Consider the following 23658-nt stretch of genomic DNA (forward strand, 5'->3'; position numbering starts at 1 on the left):
AACATGACTCTTTCATTTTTAACCTGCAGAATGAATAATCAGTAAGAATCTAACCTCCATGTATTGTCTAATCTTTCTTAAAAGTTGATGGGCCCTGCCACATCATACAGCAGTGAATTCTGTGTTAATTGCACTCAGCCTAATTAATGCCACAAAAACCTGCAGGTCTTATTTTTATCGGCTGCACAGCAATAGAAACAATCACACTTCCCTTTGTTTCTCCCTAACTGGGTTGGCAGTTAACTTTTTGGGATGATCTCAAGTTCTGGTGTGTTGTGAGAACATAAATCACATAATTTGTTTTCTCATTAGCATGGGTGATAATTTTATAAACTTTTAAGCTGTTTACCAAAATAGAGCTCTGAAGACCAAACCAGTCAGAGCAGCCTAAGCTAAGGGGGGGGGGTACTTCTCACCCTTTCCCCAAAGCTGCCATACCCACTTGTCCCTGGGATCTAATCACTTCTCATATGAGAATTAACTGATCCCCAATTTGGGTATATTGGTAGTGTATTATTCCCTTATGATGATGACTAAAGGATATTAAGGCAAGGGATTTGAATATGGGGCTTCCAGGTATCTTCTAGTGTTATCCTTCTCTGACAATTTTTGTGACAAAACCTTTAGTGGTTCTGGAGCCGGGCAGCCTGATGGGACCATGCCCCCTATTGCCTAAAGGCCATAGTCTTTTCACCCCAAATATGGCATCCAGTTCATACTAAAAATGTGGAAAAGCTCGTTAGAAAGATGTCAGTTGAGAGCATTATCTATAGAACATAATCCTGCACAATTAGACAGATCCCCATAGAGAAAGCAGGAGGAAGTGGGGGGACAGCTTTGGAACGAGTTGCCAAGTCTGTGATGATTCCTGTAGACTATTGCTACCTGAGATTCCTGAAAAATATGCTATTCCTCAAAACTAATAAAACATGGAGGATGGCCTGACTTGAGAATCTCTGACTGAGTAAGATTTGGAGCTGTACCAGATAAGAATCTAAGGGTTCCGCTCTGCTCCCAGCTGAAATTTCAGACTAATCTTCAAAGGTTGCTCAGTTCAAATCAGCAGAGTTAGCCATTATTGTATTATTATCAGATACACAGGTATAGTGTTTTTTGTTTCATTTGCTATTGTAGACATTTTCTCAGTCCGTATCTGTGTTGAGATTTTCCCCCCTACATTGGCCTTGAATCTCCAAAAGTGGAAGACCAAGCAGATCCATTGAAACAATGGGGAGGGCGGTATATAAATAAATAAACAAACAAACAAACAAATAAATAAAATAAAATTTTGTAATAATACAAAAGCATGCATAATTGATCCCTTCCATCTCATGACTTAGCAGTGGCTTTCCAGAAAGGAGAAGATGGCATTTGTTTCCTAAGCGGGGCCAGTTCACTGTCACCCAATAGTACAACTTATTTCATAGGAAGTAATCTATGCTCTGCCATCCAAAATGAGTTGAATTAAAAGGCAGGTATTGTTTCCTACCTTAGCATGTGAAATGTCAACTTGTTTCCCCCAAAAAAATATTATATTAGGGTAAATGTTTATGGGAATAAACCACATATCACTAAATCTTCCAAACGGTACAGTCTCAGCTTATTATTTTATAGTTGCCAGGCGAACATTTAATTTTCAGTGCAATATTCCTCTGTTGAGGATGTTGTTTGCTTCTCATGGGCCTGTCATGCATGAGGGGGATAGCGCACATTCGGGGTGGAATGGTGGTGACTAAAATCACCGATAACGCACGGAGCCGGCTGCAACTGGCTGCAGATTCGGTACATGCCGGTGAAAAAGCCGCGTTAGAGAAACGCGGAAGAAAGCGCAGCTTCCGGGTGACCGGTGCACAACCAGAAGCGGCGCCAGGGTCGCCTCATGCATAATCGGTTACTCTGGGTTTTGCCGCCGTTGCGTCTCATCCCGTGCATAAGCGGTTTGCTTCGCTTCTTCCCCCTCTGCGTTTTCCATGTGACCCGAAATTGCTGTTTCGGCGGCCATGCAGAATGGGCCTTGCAGGTACATCATTCAGTCTCCGGACAATGCAGAGCTTGTATTGGTCAGTAGAAAACAATGTATTGGAAGCTGCTGGATTTAAAATGAACACATGAAAGTTATGAAGCAAAGAAAATTTCAGCTGTGACTACCAAGCTGAAAGAGTTGAATTTAACCTGTCTAGTAATTAATTATATTGTGGTCTGGATTAAGCACATATTCATAATTACAGTTTTTCTTTCTGTCTCTCTACACAGGTTCCGATGATTCTGGTTGGCAATAAATGTGACCTGGAAGATGAGCGTGTAGTTGGCAAAGAACAGGGACAGAACTTAGCAAGACAGTGGTGTAACTGTGCCTTTCTAGAGTCATCTGCGAAGTCTAAAATCAATGTTAATGAGGTAACTATTGGTTGATCCTTCTGAAGGCAATGTGTGCACTATGTTGGTAGTTTTAAGTGTATGCTGTCCCTGGATAGAGCCTCTTGTGGGGCAGAGTGGTAAGTGGCAGAAATGCTGTCTGAAGCTGTCTGCCCATGAGGCTGGGAGTTCAATCCCAGCAGCCGGCTCAAGGTTGACTCAGCCTTCCATCCTTCCGAGGTCGGTAAAATGAGTACCCAGCTTGCTGGGGGGTAAATGGTAATGACTGGGGAAGGCACTGGCACACCACCCCGTATTGAAAATGCTGGAGGATGTCACCCCAAGGTCAGACATGACTCGGTGCTTGCACAGGGGATACCTTTACCTTTATCCCTGGAATGGATATTTCTAGCCTTTGCAACTCTGAAAAAACAAATTCTTGATGGCTCTGTTTGGAAAGGATGCTTATTTGCCTTATTGTTGCTAGTTACAAAATTGCACCTCCTAAAGGTGAGGCTCACCACATGGACTGTACAAAGGTCATGCAGTTATAATAGAGGGTGTGGGTATTTAACTCCCCTGATCTGTCAATATCAGACTCATTATACTATCAAGTTGCCTTGGAGAAAATGAATCCTTTAACACAGAACTCTTCTTCCTACCCAGGATAGCTGTACTTTTACAGTAGGACTAACTTGTTGAGCTTAAATGCTTTTTGTCATGTTGCTTAGCAAGCAGCTGTGTAAACAGGTGTGTCATGCATTGCATTTTTAATATCTCAAAACCTAGAGCACTTGAAATGTTTCTCTTGAAAATGAAATAGCTCAGTATGTAGAGATTATGCAAGCTGTTAAGCACACAGGTGAAAGTAAAGAAACTTCATGATGTAATTGTTAGGGATTGGCATCTAAATAGATACAAGCAAAATCAGCATATAGAAGTGGGGATCTCAATGGAGGATGGAATTCAAAGAGTGTTAATGAGTGTCAAGCGTCTGATTCAAGTGTGAACTCTGTGAATTGTTTGTGGATGCTCAAATACCACTTTCCTCAAAAACTGTTCTTGCTGACATAGCTTTAAAAAACATGGATGGGAAAATGGGAATCAGTGAAGTTGATGGGCCAGTAGGTTCTTTGTTTAGCAGTGAGTGGTCATTGAAAGTAGCCCTGGATAGAGCAAGTGGAGCATCTTCTCCAAGACTCTTCAATCCAGCATCTTCTTCAAGGCTGTTATTAGCTGAAATTCAGTAGCCCAAACAAGCTAATAGTAATTAAACTATGAGGTGAATGCAATACTAAATAAAACAATTAACTCTCAGCCATAATGAGCATTCAAAAAACTAAGGAAAGTTCTTAGTATTTCCCCAAAGCGTTTTAATATATTACAGAGGTCATCTAAATAAAGAAATGACATTCCTTTGTTATCTCGTAGCAACTATTTTATCCCCATTACCTTATTCATGAATTATGATCATCCTCATTGAGTGATTCATGGCTTCAGTATTTGGCACATGTTTGTTTCTCATTTGTTGAATCTGGATGAAATGGTCAATGTGACTCTTTTGATGGTCGTCTTCTACTTTTTGTTTGTTGGAACCAATTCTCCCAGAGGTCAGGAGGTCATCCTGGTGGGTGTTTCCCACCTTTCTTTGGGGGAGGCAGGTTCAAATTATACACTTCCTGTCTCCTGTGGGAAATGCCTCCCATCAGTTTTTCTCCTGCCTCGAGAGGGAGCACAGTGCATTTGGCATCTCTCTGGCTTAGAAAATTTAGCAGACTGATTTCTTCTTCTTACTTCGTTCCCCGTCACCACCTTTAACTCTGATTAATTGGTAGGGAAAGAAAGGCATGAGGTAGATAGGGCTGCCAGCAAATGGCATTTTTTGCCATGGCAAATAGACTCATGCCCACCATTTCTTCTTTACCAGTGAGGGAGGAAGGTGAACTTAGAGACGTGGCAGGGTCCACTTGATTTTTCCGCTCCTGGGTGGCATGTGGAGATACCTCATTTGAAAGACGTCTCGCGGCTGGGACACATCAGGCTAAGGCAGCTGAGCCACGTAGTGCCTGTCTGTGGACTTCATTGATATGCTCACCCCCCCGTTTGCCTTCTCACACCTTCACACCTTTCACGGCAGCCATTTTAAAATGCCTCATGGCTGGGTCACAATGGCAGATAAGGCACAAGATAACGTTTTTTCCTCCAAAGAGGAGACTAGGAGATCAGTGGTCCCTCAAGGATCATCTGAGCCCTGGGATACCCATATTGTGGTGGCAGCAATCAATGAACCTAAGGAGGGGGACTGGACAAAGCAAGAGACAAAGAAGTGCCCCCCTCCCCAAGAAAAAAAAGTCCTCTGGGGAGCCGAGCTGCAACTCTAAGCCATCTAAAAGAGCGGCAAAAGGAGAGACTTCAGCCTCTGCTTCCAGTAGAAGTTGCCAGAAGGATACTCTCAATCAGATGAGCTCCAGCATGGGGTAGCATGACTGCCACAATGGGGCAATTCTTTCTTCCATCTGAGTTTTTCTCTTACTTACAGAATTCTGTGAGAGCTGAAGTCTCGTCTTCTGTGAGGACAGAAATTGCTTCCACATTTCTTAGGGCATGCTATTCCCGCTCACCATCCCCTCCCAGTTCTAGCACAAGGGATAGAGGTAGCAGTTATGTGGGAGATAGACCCAGATGACCAACTCAGGCTACTCAAAAGGAACCACTGCATACCCCGCCATTCTGACTCCTTTGATGAGGAATCCAGTTCTAAGAAGAGGGAAGAAGGGGAATTTATTTCCGATGAGGTTCCAAGACAAACTGAGCGTTTATTTAATTTGGATGATTTTCAGCTTTTGCAGGCTAAATCTATTTCTATTTTAAAGTTTCAGCAGTCCAAGGACACTCCCAAGTATTACGGCCCTAAGGGATGTGAGGATTTATAACCCAAGACTTAATGTAACCAGACCAACTTCCCTATGCCTGAATCATTCAAATGCAAGGTCGGGACTGAATGGGAAAAGCCCCTGATGTCCAAACAGTTTCCATAATTTATTTTTAAAATGTGCTGTCTCCCAGGTTATGCAGAGACTATGCTCCAGGTGCTGGCTATTGAGGGCTGCTCTCCAGTCTTTTGGTTTGGTGTCAGAGGATGGGCAGGGGTATCTGAAGGATATCCTAGATTGCAAATCTGATGTGGCCTTGTGTAAGGCCCATGAGGCCAGAGCTATGGTTATCAGAGCATCTAATACAGCTACTATTGTGTCTAGGGCAACAGTGGTGTGGTGCAGAAAGCTTTTGACTCTTATCCCAGAACCTGAGGCTAGGATAATTCAGGATACTAACAGGCTCTTAAAGACTTCAGTGTACACCACCTATGTCTCACTGGATAATGTGGTCTTTGCTGCTAGAGCTATGGTCCTACTACTGTGGCTCAACACCTTCTCTGGCTCAGGGCTTGGCAGGCAGACCCTAGATCCAAAACTATTGTAGCCGCAAATCCAGAATGGTCCCTCAGCTCACAGACCTTTTGACTTATCAAGAGTTGATTCGGAGATCCAGTCATGTCCTGCATTTTGGAACCAGGTTCTACGATCCAGAGGCAGAACTCACAGACAGTCTGACATCTCCTTGGCCCCACGGCTTACTGTATGCCTTCCCACCAATTCCAGTCCTTCCAAGGCTGCTGAGGAGAATAAAACTACTCCACATGAAGGTCATCTTAATAGCAAGACGCCCAAGTTATCGACCATTCTTTAGATAACCAACATCGAGTCACTCACTCTCCCAATGGTTCCAGATCTGCTCCAACAGGGACCCAAATGTACCCAAAATGGTGGAACTTGACTGCCTAGAGAATGAGAGGATGGCTTTAATCAAGAAAGTGTATAGCAATGATGTTACCAACACCACGTTCAACGTAGCATCACGTTGAAGCTCTACCACCAGGATATACAGCTTCTCCTGGAAGTCCTTTGCTCATTCGTGCAGAAGAAATGTGGTAAATTGCTTGGCCCCCAAGATCAGAAGTGTCCTGGAATTTCTTCAGGAAGGCATCAAGATGAATCCTGCAATCCTGAAACCTGTTGAACATGAAGCTTTTGTTCCTGATTGCAGTTACCTCGCCCGTAGGATTTCTGAACTGTCCTCCCTCTTTATGGATGAGGACTTTTATAATTCACAGGGATAAGGTGGTTCTTAGAACCCTTTCTTCAGACCAAAGATGGCCTTCAGCTTCCATCTCTCCCAAGAGATGAATCTGCCAATGTTCTCCCCAAGCCCTTCTTCCTTCGAAGAGAAACATTGGCATAAACTGGACTTTTATAGGTCTTTAAAGACCTGCCTTCTTCAAACAAAGGACATTAGAAAGACCTATCATTCTTCACCTAATCTTGAACTACTAATGTCCAAAGTGTCCATCTCCTGGTGGATCTGGGCCTGTATTAGAGTAGCATATAAGAGCTTAGGGAGAACTGTTCCCCTGGGCATTACAGCCCACTCACTGAGGAGTGCTCCAGCCAGTGTGGTACTTGCTAAACATGCCTCCATAGAGGAAAATTGCAAGGCAGCTACTGGGTCATCCCCTGTGGCCTTCGTTAGACATTATAAGCTAGATTTGTTGGTGGCACAAGATGCCTCCTTTGAACACAAAGTCCTGCAATATGTGATGCGAGGGCAATATACATTGAAACAAAAGCAAGTTTTTGACACGAGAGCAGAAAGTGTTGTGCTTTCTGTTTAAAAGCTGTGCTCAGCCATTATCTGCAATAACATGTGCTGCTGGATCGTGTTTGATCAAACCTAATAAAATGTGTTAAGGCAAGGTTGTACCAGTTCTTAAACTTTGGATAGTACATGGTTTAGAAGCATGGCTAGCACTGCCATAGATAGCAGCCTAGCAGTGGAGCACACACCAGCTCTATAGTTCTAGTTTAGTTTCTGATGATTCTTTGTTAAGGGTTTTGTAGGTGTGTTCCAGTGTTATCAGTAGTGTATGTTTTTGGCTGTACTTGTATAGTGGAATGTGTCTAATGTGTATACATTAGACACTGGAATAATTGGTTTAACGTCACCTACCAAGATTATATTGGAAATTGTGAAGCTGAAGAGTTAGTCTAGATCTAGACCAACTAAGGAGCTATTCCCAAAAGCAGGTGCTGTACAGCAGCTGAGGAAGGAGTTCCTTTTGCTTGTGTAGATCATTGTGTGTGTGTGGGGGGGGGTGACAAGGGAACAGGATGCAGGATTGAAGTTGTGCTTTGTGGATGGCCTTTTCTGAATGTCTTTGAACAAGACTCTGTTCCCTTCTCTGTAAAATAGAAATAATGGCATGTCTCGTATGAAAGCAATCCTGGATCTCCCTCTTTTCTTCTCAACCAAGCATGTACCCTATACAGTACATATCAAAGATAATTCTCCCTTCAGTGGAGCAGGTATCTGGTGGCCGAGTGTTGATGGATCAGCCAGTTGTATCACTATGTACATGAATACTGTGAGGAACAGAGAAGGGAGTCAGTGCTGTGTTTTAACCTAAGTAACAGCCTTGTGGCCCACATTTTGTGCTTCACCCAACTGTGCTTTATTAATACTAAGATTGTAAAGCCGTTGGGAAACTAACACTATAGGTGTTCTGATGTTGGAGGGCTTTAACTTACGGTTCACACAAAAATGGCAGATGCTTTTCATCTGCAAAGATACCCACACTGGGATTCTCCCTAATATTTTCCCTTTCCTTTCCTTTGCAATCTTGGATATCTAACCTGGGTTAAGCACCTAACAAGAAAACAAGTTGACCTCACCAGGATACAAGCTGATGCTTTTGCCTTAGGCTGATGGCATAGAACTGTGTCACTGTAAACTCAGTGGGGAGTGAGTATGAGAAATCTAAATGCTGTTACAGTTAGTGATTGTACTGGCATTATCTTGCTTTTTTGAAAGTGCTTGGCTCCACTTCAGTCTTCCAAAAAAAGATTGTATCAGGGTTGTATCTGATATCCAGATACTGCAGTTCACAAAGAACTGTAACTTTTGGCCACACAGGGCTGGGAAAAGTGGAGTTTTTGACCAGCCTGAATAGTATAATAGCATTCCTACAAAGTTAACGTTACCAAACTTATGTGGGGTCTCTGAAAAAGTCTCCCCCACACACACACACACATACACATAGGGTACTTTTTTATTCATGAGGGAGCCCTATATATAGGCAGCTGCGTAAGTATAATATTCATGACAACCTTTAGGCCAATGACTGCCATTATTGATAATCAGTTTTTTCACTATACCTAAGACCTGAGCTTTAGGATAAATAGAAGGGCTGTAAAGAGAGTGGCGCCCTCTTGGAGGCTACACTTCCTGTGGCTTATATATGAGTAGTTGCTTAGGATGTACAAAATCAAACTGAGGTTATTACTTGTAGTCTTTCATCTGCTGAACAGAAAGTATTTTAATTTGTTGGCTTGAAAAGTATTTTGAATTGGTTAGCTCGGTGTATGGTTAGGAGCACCAACTTCTAATCTGGCAAGCCGGGTTTGAGTCCCTGCTAATCCTCCACATGCGGCCAGCTAGGTGACCTTGGGCTTGAGACTCCTTCTGGTAGAGAGAAGCGGCATATAAGAACTAATTCTTCTTCTTTATGCTATTGCTTAACATCATTTTCAAGGCAGTTCACAACACAAAAAAATCAAAATCACCAAATTCACTCTCCTGTTGAAAATCAGAGTTGGGGGATGAGTCTGGAGAGGAAAAAGGGCCCTGCCCCCACACCTGAGGAAGGAAGAGGCAGCCTGTCTGCTCTGTCCGCCAAAGAGAAGAGGCTTCCTTCCTACTCAACTGGGTGGCCTAGCCCTGGAGGTAGGGGGCCATCAATGCTGTTAATGGCCAATCTTCCCATGGAGTTCGGGGTCATCAGCATAACGATAACACTTAATTCCGGATACCTGAATGGCTCATCAACATAGGATAGGAGAAAGAACACTATAGGATCCACCCACCCTATTGCACAATTCCAAGGGGTTAAGTAGTCAAGAATCTGTGCTGTTCAAGCAACAACTACATGGCCAAAGCTTACATGGGTATTTCTGATCAGCAACTATGACAAGATTGTGCTTAACATATCCAGTGTATGAGATGTGCACAGAATCTCATTATCTTTGTACTGAAATGATATTCATTTGGTAGCATTTTAAAACCATTTCCTGTCTTTTTGTTGCAGCCACAGGAAAGAAGCTGTAGTAGATCATATTTGGGGAAACCCCGTTAGTTTAGAGGGCTTTTCTAAGAATCAGTTTGGGCAACCTAACTTATATTCATTTAAAAAAAAAAGACGCTTGCTCCTGGGGAGGAAAGCTATGGCAAATCTTGACAGCATCCTAAAAAGCAGAGACATCACCCTGCCAACAAAAGTGCATTTAGTCAAGGCTATGGTATTCCCAGTTGCAATGTATGGCTGCAAAAGTTGGACCATAAGGAAGGCCGAGCGTCAAAGAATTGAGGCTTTTGAACTCTGGTGCTGGAGAAAAATCTTGCGAGTCCCTTGGACTGCAAGGCCAACAAAGTCAGTCCTAGAGGAGATCAGCCCTGACTGCTCCTTAGAAGGCCAGATCCTGAAGATGAAACTCAAATACTTTGGCCACCTCATGAGAAGGAAGGACTCCCTGGAGAAGAGCCTAATGCTGGGAGAGATCGAGGGCAAAAGAAGAAGGGGACGACAGAGAATGAGGTGGCTGGATGGAGTAACTGAAGCAGTAGATGCAAACTTAAATGGACTCCAGGGAATGGTAGAGGACAGGAAGGCCTGGAGGATCTCAAAAAGAACCATGGGGTCGCGATGGGTCGGACACGACTTCGCACCTAACAACAACAACAACTTATATTAGGATAGGAGGTTAAAGGTGCCTGACCCAGACTCTGCTTAAGGAAATGCAAAGAAGATTTCAATGCATGGGAGCTCTTGTGCTCTTTGTCTTCCTCTCACCCCCATTTATTGATCACCGTTAATTTAGCCTAAAACTTTTATACCACAGCATAGATGCATGTAAGAGGTATATGTTCTCTAACTCCTGCTTTTCTGATTTTTCTTCCAGATCTTTTATGATCTCGTGAGACAGATAAATAGAAAAACACCAGTGGAAAAGAAGAAGCCTAAAAAGAAATCATGTCTGCTGCTTTAGATCCATCACTTGCAGCAGCTCTGAGCCAGGTGAGCAACTGTCCAGAACGTGGAATTTATTCTCTCGTCACTTGAAATCTCTGCTTAATTGTTGGCCTTCCTGGACTTGTGGTAGTACTTCATAGCCCCACTACTGTGTGTGATGTTCAGATGCTCACAGACTGGGGGCGGAGAGTGCCTGGGTTCCTTTGGCAAAGAATCCTAAGCATTCCAAGATTTGGGTACATTCTATAAATAACCTTCCTGTGTAATTTGGCCAAGCATTCTGTGCCCTACTCGTTCTCAAAAAGAACCACACATAGCTTTCTCTCAGGGTTCAAAGCCTGAAGAGGAAAATCTCCCACACAGTAAACTTGACACAAGGCCTGGCAGTTCACAGATTATTCGTTCTTGCTTCATGCTCCCTGCTAGTTCACTTTCTCAAGTACCACCTTTTCAGAGGAAGTTGGGGCCACCTGGCTCTTATAGAAAACTCATGGTTTTCCATAACAAATAATTTCCCACAAGTGGGAAAAAATCCACAGTAGAGAGACTCACTTCTTTTGTCTCCCTGGTAATAGATCTTGATGTTCACCAGTTAGTAAAAGCCAAATGGTCTTCCTGTGTTCTCAAGAGATTGGGGTACTGCTCTGTGAGAAGGGGTAATAATGTACATGGACTCTTGTCTATACATGTGTAGATAGAGAATAGTGACAAGTATATGGTATTGTTGTGCCTTTAGAAGGCATAGTGTTCATTCGTGGTGGGGGGGGGGGGTTGTGCTGGAACAGATTTTGAGTGGTAGTATGCCATGTCTGTCTCTCGACACACATTTCCCTGTAATGCTGGGAAATTTATTGATTTATTGATTCATTAATATTTGACATCTAATTTTATCTCTCTTAGTGCTGGTGTGCCAGTTTGTCTGTTATCTGGGGGCCCCACTCTTTATAACACAGTCACACAGGACTTGCAGGTTCTCCTCAATTCCCACATTTGTTATCAGGACCAAAAAATATCTAGAGAACAGGCTGCATCCTCTTCATGGTTTTCCAAAGCAGCTTACAAACACCCTTCTTTTCATCCCCCTATAACAGATGTCCTGTGAGATAGGTGGAGCTGAGAGAACTATGACTAGCCCAAGGTCAGACAGCTGGCTGCATGGGGAGGAGAAGTGGGGAATCAAGCCCATTTATCCAGAATAGAGTCTGTCGCTTTTAACCACTATACCTCACTGGCTCCCTACCTCTAGGGGGCTCTGTTTGAACACATAAATTCCCCTGGAAACACTCTACCAGACAGTTTCAGGTTTTGAAAATGGTTCAAGGCGAGGCTGAGCCTCCTTTTCTCATGCCACAGCCCTGCTCTGTGTACATGTACCCAATTTAGGAATTGAGGAGAACCTACAACTCACATGAGAATGTGTTACGTCTGACGCAGGTGAGGACACTGATCCCAACTTGTGTGTACTCTTTAACAGGCAGTTTGGCAGTTGTGCTCTTTCCCCTGTTCTCTCTTCCCCCCAACCTGTGCTGCATGCAAACCTTTGGCTTGAATCCTAGGCAAGCTTTCCCTTGGCAGAAGACACTCCCACCAGCATAAAAGGGGGGGGGGGAATCTTCCCTGATTCCACTTCAGCACTGCCCAGCACCAGCCTTCAAAGTCCCATGTTTTGGGGCTGATAGGCTACAGGAGGGAAAAGGAATGTGGGAGATCTCTCTTCATCACACACCATTTCACTCATGCTAAATCAAAGCCACTGCCTAGAGAGCTTGTAAGCAGTCTGAGTAATCCAGTTTCCAATTATATCATCCTTTAAAAAGTGCTTGGATTTGAGCCCAGTTAAACAGTGCAATAACTTTCCATAATAAATACGTTGCCACAAGGAACATTCCTTCTAAGAATATATTGAGAGAGTACCTTTAGTTCTGTGTATCTTTAATTTTTTAAAAAAATAAATAGTAATCTGTCCTAAATTCTACCTTTTTCCAGGATTGCAGGAATGAAGAACTGTTGCCTAACTTGGAAAGTGCCAGCATTCCAGACTTCAAATGACTACACCACCAATTAACGACGTATCTGAAGAGGCTTCTCCTGTTTTTATATATTATGTGAAGAATTTCGATCTTATAATGGTTTGCACAAAGGTCCCTGGGGGAAAAAAGAAAATTGCTCTGTGTATATCTCTTGGAAATTAAAGACAATAGTCCTTCTCCTTTGCAATAGCAGTTAACAGATGTGATAAATATAATTGACTCTAGTTGTATGATTATACAAAGAGCATGGATGCATTTCAGATGTTAGATATCGCTATTATAAGTTCCTAATGACCTCTTACCATAATTTTTCTCCCATCAAGCACTAAAAACAAGGTCAGTCAATTAATATTTTATATCTATCATGATAGATATAACAAGTTTTACCTTTTGAACTCACCACAGCAAATAACTTTCCAAGGCATTGATTCCATTTTATATTTAAAAAGTTACGGAATATCATTATTTTCATTCTGCCATTATATTCTAATTAAAATTGTGCATAATGCTTTGAAAAAGGGTCTTTTATAGGAAAAAACTGGGATAACTGATTTCTATGGCTTTGAAAGCTGAAATATATAATATACTAAACCAACTCTAATATTGCTTCTCGTGTTTTACTGTCACAGATTAAATTACAGCTTTTATGAATGATTAAATTTTAGTACATTTTCATTTTGTTTGTGTGTTTCTGTTCAGGTTTCAGGCTTTGATAAGAAGGGTAATTTAAAATATGTAATAGTAAACATTAGCAAGACACCTTATATATGTCTCACTTGTTTGCTGGGATGCGTGCCGTAAAAGTTCACATAGGTTGTAAAGGTAATTCCTTTCATTGAAATGATGTCTGTTGGTAAGTGCGTCCATACTTGTTAAACTTTATAGAGTATTCCAGGCAGGGATGATATCAAAACATCTGCTGATGAGTGACTGGCCAGGTACACCCCCAGAGTCGCTGATGGCTCCAATGGAGTCACCTGAAGATGAATCCCACTAAGACAGAGGTCCTGTGGTTGGGCAAGAAAGGGCCAGCCAAGGAAGCACACTAAGCATGCTTAATGGAGTGCAATTAATAACTTCTTGCTCCATCAGGAATTTGGGTGTGATCTTAGATGCCTTCCTTTCAATGGAAGCACGGATCATGAATGTAGGTCACCAAGCATTCTATCATCTCTGCCTGGCAAAGTTACTAGCTTCCTACCTGGCCCTGGAAGACCTATCCATGCTTGTCCATGCAATGGTCACCTCTATATTGGATTACTGTAATCCATACTATGTGGGTCTACTCTTGGTCTTGACCCAGAAATTAGTTGGAACAAATTGCAGCTGCTCCAGTCCTTATGAGGACCCCACGGAGGGCACGTATTCAGCCTGCCCTCCACCAGCTGCATTGCTTGCCAGTAGAGTTCCGGATCAGGTTCAAGGTGCTAGTATGGAAGGGCGGTATAAAAATCTAAAATAAATAAATAAATATTAATCTTCAAGGCAATTTGGTATTGACCTTTAAGGCCATATGTGATCTGTGCCCTGCGAATCTGAAGGACTGCATCTCCCAGTATGTTCCCCACATGTTCATGTTCATCATAATGGTGATCTCTGACCCCAGAGAGATCCAGCTGGTTGTCTTGGCCTCAGCTCCTGCTTGGTGGAACAAGCTGCCAATGGAGATCCAGGCCCTGACACAGCTTCAACAAGGAAAATGGTGCTCGTCCCCCAGGCCTGTGGCTGAGGCCAGAGTGGTCCAGAAACACAGTGGGCCTCACTCCTTCCCTCTGCTATACTCACGACCCTAGGCTCCTCTCTTGCCTACTACCAACTGGAAAACTGCAAAATCACCAACAAAACAATGATGTTAGATAAATGGATGGAGTTTTGGAGCACATTATAAATTTTAGGGATTTATATTGTATTTTAAAATGTGTTATTGGCTTACAATTTTCATTGTGTAATTCCCTGTTGTAAATTGCCCCAAGCCTGCTTGTGGGGAGGAACTGTCTAGAAATTAAATTATAACAATTACTAGCTTCAAAGCCCGTTCCTAAGAACAGGCCTTGAAAAGGTCCCCTCCCCTGGCCAGGCAGCCTAAGGTGGCCTTGGGCGGCAGCTCGCAGCCAGATCAAGTGGGGTGGGTGGGGGCTGGGCAGCTCGTTAGCAGGGCCGGGACAGAGCTCCTTAGCAGACAGTTAGCAGGCCGGGAGGCCCTCATCAGCAGACCCAGCCTAGCAGGCCAAGAGGCCCTCATTAGCAAGCCCTCCACCACGACCCTTTGCCCAGAGCCCTCTCCCCTTACCTGCTGCTGGCTCCAGGCTCTGAGGTGTCTGGGAGCAAAGAGGCTAGAGTCCAGGGACGGAGGGTGGGAGCTGCAGGGGCAGGGCCAATCAGGGCAAAGCTGGCTGCACCCTGATTGGTCCTATTCCAACTTGGACAGCCGGATACGTCCCACTCCCTAGGCTGTTTCACAAGTATATAGAGGAACAACAATGGATAAGGATTATAATATATCTACATCCATTACTAGATGGTGATGTAGATGATATTGACTTATTGATTAATGTCCATAGTCCTATTGTGTAACCATGACTGGTCTGGAATTGTGAACTCCATTTCCCCCCTCCATTTTCTTGAAGTCTAGTACAGCAGTCTCTTTAGTATAAACAACCCCCCCCCACCACCACATTTACATCCTGCTTTTCTCCCTAATGAAAACACAAAGTACCTTATCAAAAGCCCTTTGAGGCTGTTAGGCAGAGAGATTGTGATAGGTCCAAGGTCACCCAGTAACGTTTCATAGCAGAGCAGGTACTAGAACCTGGTTTTCCCATGTTCTACGCTGACAGTCTACCCACTTACACCACACAAGCTTTCTAGCTCTCAGTCTTCTTGACACTGAAGACAAAAGAAAGTGCTTAGCACTGTCATACCGCTGGTCCATCTAGCTCACTGTTGTTTGCTCTGACTGGCAGTGACTCTTCAAGGTCTTCATCCCTAAGATCCATTCGATGGAAATGCCAGGGTGCTGCCTGCATTCAAAGCACATGCTCTAGCTGCTGAGCTATGGCTTGGGGTGGGGGAAAAAATAACAGAAGAAATGATGGTCAAGGTAGCACTGCTATTTTTGTCTGCATTAATTCCCAAGTGTGGATAGATAGGAGCTATTTTGAGCCATTCTTACTAGCTTGCAAAAACCAGCTTTTCACAATTAAGCAGTTTTCTCCTGACACCTGGTGGCCATAAATAGTGCCACAGGAGAGCTCTGTGGGCCACTTTAAACATCCTTTTCACACTGGAGAGATTTTGTGCTACTTTAAGTGTTAAAAATGCAATGATTCTCTCTCCCCACATTTAATCTAATTGTTCACAAAGAGTACAGCTATTTTAATAGTTTTGGGAAAACAGCATTGCAGGATTATACTATAGTCTATTCACAAGCCAAGAGCCTCTTGTGGCGCAGAGTGGTAAGTCTGAAAGCTTTGCCCATAAGGCTGGGAGTTCAATCCCAGCAGCCGGCTCAAGGTTGACTCAGCCTTCCATCCTTCCGAGGTCGGTAAAATGAGTACCCAGCTTGCTGGGGGGTAAACGGTCATGACTGGGGAAGGCACTGGCAAACCACCCCGTATTGAGTCTGCCATGAAAACGCTAGAGGGCGTCACCCCAAGGGTCAGACATGACTCGGTGCTTGCACAGGGGATACCTTTACCTTTATTCACAAGCCAGCTGTGGAGTGTGACTAGAGTTGTGCTTCCTATGGGTTAACCAGGAACTTGCTCTGAAGCTGTTTGTTCTGCATTCAGCACAGTGGGGGTTGACTTTGACTACCTGAGCAAATATAGGCATTCTTAATTGTTGTTGTTGTTAGGTGTGAAGTCCTGTCCGACCCATTGCGACCACATGGACAATGATCCTCCAGGCCTTCCTGTCCTCTACCATTCCTGTCCTCTATGGACAGTTCCAAAAGGCATCCTTAATACTTTACAAAATATTTTTTTGTGACTACAGGAAATAGGAACACACAAATGGAGAACCCACAGAGGCATATGGGGATTCACTTCATTTTCTTCTGTAGCCTCTTCCCCATATTATTTCCCTTTTCTCTCCTCTTATCAGCTCCCATATCCTCTCCCATTTCCCTGCTACCTTCTTTCCTCCTCACTCACCAAAGAACTTTTCTTTTTTCAGTGCCACCCCCAGTCAACAATTTTACTTGTTCATTTATACTAACTCAACTTTTCTCCCCAATGCAACTTTCATTATTCTCCTCTCCTCCTTTTTTATTCTCACAACAACCTGAGAATGTGTGACTGGCCCAGTGTTACCCAGCAATCTTCCATGGCAGAGCTCAATCTGTATCCCTTCAAATCCTAAAATGACATTTCTCCTCCTGTGCAGGGATGGAGAGCAGGGGTGGACTGGGAGACCTAAATAGCCTAGGAAAGTGCTCAAAGGACCTGGCCCCCCTCCCCTTCCACTGACAGAAGTCAAGGTTTAAAGACCGTGATATTGTTAGGGTTGCCCAGCAACCCTTCCCCACTCCATAGTAGCCAATATTACACAATGGTACAAATACTGTTTTGTTATTGGTGTTTTGTTACTGTTTTGTTATCCCATGATTTTAAAAAACCCAAAACTTTAAATGTCAGATTTTTATGCAAACCTGGGACTTTTCTCAGATTTGTAGAAAGATTTTTTTCGTCTGATCATTGCTCTTACCTCTATGTAGCCATGTATCTGCATTTGGAGTCATGGAGTCATGAGCCTTCGGGGAGGGCGGTATATAAATCTAAATAAATAAATAAAAATGTTGAGAATTAAATATACTGATCAACATTATTTGATTGGGGGGGGGGGGGGGTTAATTAGTTTTTGAAAGCCAGAGCTCCTTCCATAAGAGGGACGGAACTTTGACTCTCCAGAGCTTGTACCTCAAAAGGTCTTGATAGTCTCCAAGGTGCCCCCCTCCCCATACACACACCCTGGAATCTTGCTACTTTGCTGTAGGACAGCAGGGGTTGTCCTCTGCAGCTACAATGCTGTACACTTGTTAACTTGCTTTATCTCCACCAGATGGCGTTTGAGGACTGCTTACTGGAGCAACATTAAGGCTAGGTTTTATCTGACTAGTAAATGTGATTCAAACCATCATATGATTGAATGAATCATATTGTTAATATGGCAGTGATAGGTCTGTTTTTGTAGTAGTTTTTGAAGAGTTCTGCAGTGGTCCTTCTTCCTTTACAGAACTCCAGGTGCAAAGGTTGCCCTCATAACATGCAGAACTGTGTTATTGTTAGGGCCCCCTCAGCTGTGCCTGTTCTTAGCCACAGCCAGAAGGCATCCGCACTGTCTGACATCATGGGCTTCAGTAGTGAGACACTTTGAATAGAACTGTGCCCTGCTGAATTAATGTATGAAGGCCTGAATGTGCCTCATGAGCACTGCACATACTGACATAGTAGCAGGGATGAAGTGGCAAAGATTAGCATTAGCTGGATAGTGAGCTTTCTTGTAGAAATGCTTAGTCTTTTATTGTATCGGCAAGCTAAACCCCTTATTCCAGTCAATATCCACAAAACGACAATTATGCATAGACCAAGGGTTGAGTCCAGTGGCAACTTTAACAAAGTTTTATTCTGGGTATAAGCATGCACACAAAAACTTATACCCAGAATAATTTTTTTTGCTGGGTTAAAGGTGCCACCAGACTCTGTTCTGCTGCTTCAAGTCATTTAATTTCTATTTGTTGTATCTTGACTGGCTAGGGATTTTGTTCATTAAACTATGACACTGTATGTGTGTGTGTTTGCATGGGTGATAGAAAGGTGATAGAGAGCAGAAGAGGTCAAAGCAATGGAGGAGAGAAGCAGAATGGGGTGATAGATTTGAACAGAGCAGGAATAAGAATGGGAGTGAAGGGAAGTCAGGAAGAAATGTGAGCTTTAAGTTTGTGTCCTTTTGCTACCACCCAGGCAGGCAGAAGGGGGTTTTAATGAAACTAGCAATAGAGTAATAAGGAACAAACCTCTGTGTTCACACATATTGCATTGCTAGCTATGCATTTGCAGCGGACTGCATTTTGAATTCATGAATGTTTGGATTTATGTAATATTTGTCTAATCTTTTTTCATTCAAGGAAAAAAAAAACAAGACTTGTGCAGGAGACTCAGACATCACTGAGATCATATGTGCAGAGAGAGAAGGCTTATATATACCTGTCATGTGAAAATCCATAAGCCGCACAGAGAAATGTTTAAGGTGCCAATTATTTTCAGAACTCTTCTTTTGCCTCTTCACTCCTGATTGTCTTTTGCCCTAGTTGATCTTACTTCTGGCTTTGGAGCCTACTGCTGACCGGGAACTACATGTAAAAGAGAAGAGGATTTTCAAGGGAGACTGGTGGGCAAGGAAGGACTTAAGTACTGCTTTTCACTGCTGCTTAACTCCTTTGCAAAGGTATCTAAGTACCTGCATTAGCATTCAGGAGTGGGTTAAGGATTTGTGGGGCCCATAGCACCAGAGCCAGTTTAAGGATTCGTGGGGCCCTAGCAGCGTACAATAATGGTGGGAGCAGCCAGAATGGGGGCAGAGGGATCCCCACAGTGAAAAGGAGCATGACTCTCAGTGTCCTTGAGGGAAAGTGGAGGAGAGGGGCACTGGCCCTGATCTATGGGGGGGGGGAATGGAGGTGCAGGGCCCATAGCATATGGTATGTGTGCTAAATGGATAAACTGGCCCTATTAGCATTAAGGGAGGACCATGGTTTTGAAAATTCTAGCATGAATGGTTTGTTGAAGGGGATTGTTTTAGGGAAAGTGTTTTAGGCTGGAAGTGTTTATTTTGTTTTTAGAAGTATCTGTATTTTCACATTAGAAGTAAGTCCTGTTAATACAGTTTTGGCAGTGGAGAGTTGAAAGTGATGCACTGATGTCAGATTTGATGCTTCGTTAAGAGTGCACTATCATTTAATTTAGCTTCCCACTAGGAAAAAAATACTTCCGATCCCCTATGCCAGTAGATGGTGCTTTAGCTATATATCTAATGGGAAAATCAGGTTAGTTTATGAACAAAGCTTCATCACCTCAACAGCAATCTCAATTAAAAAAAAGAATTAACACCTATTAAACAGTTGGTAGTTGCTTGATATTACTTCAAAAATGTTTATTCAAGCCCGCTCATTGGAGCTAATAATTTAAGTTTTTGAAGGCTCGTTTTCTTTATATAGGAAGCTTTCAAGTTGCAGTGCATTTTTTAAAAATGCTGTGTGCATGTGTGTGTGCGTGCTTTTCTTTGTATTTGAGGTGTGATAAATTTTAGCTTGGATCCTAACTATGTTTTCTTTAAATGAAAGGCATTCTGACCAGCAGGAAAAATGCATGTGTGTGCGCATACACTCTTTACTCCCCACACTGACTCTCAAGGGCAAGATTTTATTGGGCATGAGAGGGGTCAGAATTCCCTTCTGTAAATGCTGCTTTTCTTGTGTTATGCAGGATCTAAGCCATAGTTTGCTGAACTGCTCTGGCCTAAATCCTTGTGCATCCTTGTGGGATGGCATTTTGAGTAATGGGATCATGGATCAAGCTCAAAAACTAAAGTAAATATAATAATGCTTCTGCACTGCACATTACTGTGGCAAGTCAGTTTTTTGTCATGAGAAAGGCTGTGCATACATGATTGTATTTAGATATAGAGGTTCTGGTCCTGATTTCTGCTCATAGGTCACCATGTGGCTGTGGTCAATCAATTGTTTCTTCATCTCAAGAGTGAAGAGAGGATAAAAGGAGTGTATGCTAAAGCATGCTGCTTGCTGAATGATTCCCTGGCACTAGCTTTAAATGTGGCTCTATAGTTCCTTCCATGGTGTTAGCCATGCTGACTTAAGGGAGCCTTCACCTTCAGAGGTAGCAAACCCCCCAAATATCAATACAAGGAGATAGCATCCTTAAACTCTCTTTCTTGGTCGTTGGCTTCCAGGGTAAGTGGTTGGCCACTGTATGAAATAAGATGCTGGGCTTAGATGGGCCACAGATCTGATCCAGCAGGGTTTCCCTAATGATGACTCGACCATGCAATGTAATCATGTCCCCTAGACCTAATGTGTATGGCATACCATTAAGTATGTCCTGCTGGTCTAAATGAGAAAGGTGTTTTGGGAGGTACATGGCTCATGTTTCTCAAATAGCTGTGGCAGCTTCACCCTGAATTTCGGAGTATCTTGATGCCATGACCCATGTTACAACCCAAGCTTTTCTGAAAAGCCTTATCCTCCAAAAATTCCCTCCCATGTCTAAAAGGCAGGTGATTCTCTTCTATTGTGTTTATTTCTTCTGGGGACTGGCTCTTTGCAACCATCAACAAATGACTAGAATAACTGACTAGCACTTCACTGGAAACCTTCAGTTTGAAGACAGCAACTTGCCCAGGAAACATGAGGCTATTTTATATAGGTTTAAAATAAAGCTGCTCTCGTGTGTGGTAGGAACACGGACTGCTAATGGTCTGTGCACAAATAGGGGACTTGGTCACATGGAAACATAAGGAAAACATGGAGAGAAATGGCTGAAATGGTGGGAAATTATTGTTATAGAATCAGCCTAGATCTACAAATGCAATGAAAGGGTTTTGTAGTTATTGTTGATTTTATTTGTGCACTTCTTCCTAAACTACAATTCGGACTACAAATATGAGGTTGTATATTCAAAGGCCCTCCTTTGTTAAACATTCCCTTTAATGTATGTAGAAAATATCCAGAAGGGCTGAAAGGAGAAAAAAGCATTTCTATGGTGAAAATCTGCTTTGAATTGCAACTTGAGGACTGTGGGGAATAGGTGAAGTTTCTGGAATTAAGATAATGTCCCTGTGCCCTTTCACTGGGCTTGGAAGAAGGACCACTGCACTGCACCAGTGGAAGTTTCCATAAGGTGTGCAATGTAATGCAAAAGAAAGGCCATAGAGTTTATCCTTGTGAATGGCTTCTGCTCATTGTGTGTATGAAGGTGTGAGCAATGGAATGCTTCTCAGTGGAAGGGATGGAGGATCATCTGGCTGCTGGGTTTTATAGCACTTGTGCTAATTTATGGACAAGTTCCTGACAGATGTGATCTTTTAACTATGAGCAGAAATACAACCTTGCTACTGTCTGCCAGGTTTATCCTTTGAGGGGTTGTGCACAAGGACAGCAAAAGGACAGGCACTATCTCCCTTCTCCCCCCCCCCCGCCCCCTCTGTCTATTCCACTTGAAGGATTATTATGTTAATTTTAGCCACTGCTAAAAAATTTTAAGTGAGGACATGTCTGAGATTGAGTGATTGACGAGTACTTTCTGAGACTGAAATCCTGTAATAAGGAGATGGGTGAATATGCATGGGTTGAATAGAGTAAGAACCATCAGTTTTATGGGAGATGGCTGTGCCCTTGGGATTAGTCCCTTTCCATGTTCCTAAATGGTAAATAAAGGCTTATCTAAAAGCATCACAATGATGCAGGTTTAGCATATGACACATTCCTAAATCCTGGCTTGTCTTTCAGTTCAGTTTGATGTCAGTCCAAGGCCGGTACAGACACTCTGAACCATCAAGTGGTCGATTTTTTGCTGTGCTGAACTAGTGAGTGCATGTCTGAATTCCCCACCACCATGAAAAACTCAATAGAAACAGTACATCTATGATAAAATGAAGGTGGTCCTTTGATTTGTCATGCTTTCTAGGATAAAACCCCCCACAGGCTGAAGGGGGAGAACCCAGGAACAATTTTATTCTGTTAAACCGATTCTTAGTTTAAACAGTTAGCATGTCTGGCTTAAAATATTGAATGAGAGAAGGAAAAGAATGGGCGGGATTCATTTTACTGGAACTGCAGCTGGCTGTCACCTCATGCATTTTGTTCACGACAAGTATAGCCAAGAAAGGCAGAGCCTCCTTGTGTGGACATAATGTTGTTTTGTGAGCCAGGTCTCTGTCTCTACCTGAAAAGCAACAAGGGACTTACATTTGGAAGGTTTCCGGCCTATTCAGAAGGCCAACACAGCAGCCACTTCTGTCCCTCTGGCTTCCAAGATTTCAGGCAGCATCCAAAATAAACCCCTGGCAACAGTAAAAGTGTCTGAGCCAGAGCAATTCATTACAACCTAAAGAAGGTAGCAAAACTCTAGCAGCTGCAGGAAGCTATCTTGATGTCCTGCTTTCAGACAAAGGCGTGGAGGATTTTTTTTTAAGCTGGAAGTCTGTTGAGTCATCAATGGCTCTTGGTGTGCATGGATGTTTGGTCCTTGCAGCTGTGGATGCTTTCTTTAAACATCCGCTTTAATTCAATTCAAGCTTGTGAATTGATCCTGCAGGCAGTGAAAGCCAACCAAAACTTCATGCCAGCATGGGCCATGGCTCGATGGCCATTATGTTGAATTCCCAAAGACAGAAATTGAAGACACTGTCCACTGAGGCTTTCTATGGGTCCTTTTATAGCTTGTATACTTGGGACAGTTGTCTGAATTCTTGAGTAAGGTGTCATAGGGCCACATTCATTTCAGACAATAGGGTTGAGTCTTGTCTGTTTATTCACTCAATCTCACTGAATTCTTCTCCTTTCTGAAGCCCTAATCCTATAGGGCTTTTGTCCATGCAGGTCCAATCAGGTGGGGCCCAGAATAGCAACTGATCAGCAGAGTACAAAGATCAGTTCCCCTGGAGGACATGGTTGCTTTGGAGGGTGGACTCTATGGCATTATGCCCTGATGAGGTCCCACTCTTCCCCTGGAGTTGGTAACCCCACAGCCCATCATCCCTAAGATAGTCTTCTTTTTAAAGGACCCTTCTCTATTTTTGCCAGAAGAAAGCTGGTTGGATCCAGCTTGTGATTTTAAGGACCACAGTCTGAGACAGTCGTGTCTCCATGAATGCCTGATCTGTTGCACTACATAAAATTTTGTGTCTCCAAATAAGGATGGGCACGAACCAGAAAAACGTAGTTCATTTGTGGCACAAACTTTTATCTGCCTCACAAACTGGTTTGTTTTGTGGGGTGATAGAACAGCTCTTTAGTGTGCTAGAGACATGAAGCTTGCAGGGAATCACCAGAGGTCATTTCCCCAAAAAGTGCTTTCCTGGGGCACTTGTTTGGGGGAGGGGGCAGTGAATCAGACC

The 23658-nt window shown here is 43.1% G+C and overlaps 1 protein-coding gene across 4 annotated transcripts in view; it reads left to right on the top strand.

Moving 5' to 3' along the window:
- Nucleotides 1–13200, top strand: part of RAP1A (RAP1A, member of RAS oncogene family) — a 103407-nt gene extending 90207 nt beyond the window's left edge. For all 4 annotated transcript variants that reach the window (XM_077334897.1, XM_077334898.1, XM_077334900.1 and 1 more), the window contains 3 exons: nucleotides 2254–2397; nucleotides 10425–10540; nucleotides 12482–13200. In XM_077334897.1, coding sequence (XP_077191012.1) covers nucleotides 2254–2397; nucleotides 10425–10511 — 231 coding nt within the window. In that variant the 3' untranslated portion in view covers nucleotides 10512–10540; nucleotides 12482–13200. The remainder of the gene's footprint in view (nucleotides 1–2253; nucleotides 2398–10424; nucleotides 10541–12481) is intronic.
- Nucleotides 13201–23658: the final 10458 nt, after the last annotated feature.

Source organism: Paroedura picta, chromosome 4 (assembly GCF_049243985.1).
Source record: "Paroedura picta isolate Pp20150507F chromosome 4, Ppicta_v3.0, whole genome shotgun sequence".
Lineage (NCBI taxonomy): Eukaryota > Metazoa > Chordata > Lepidosauria > Squamata > Gekkonidae > Paroedura > Paroedura picta.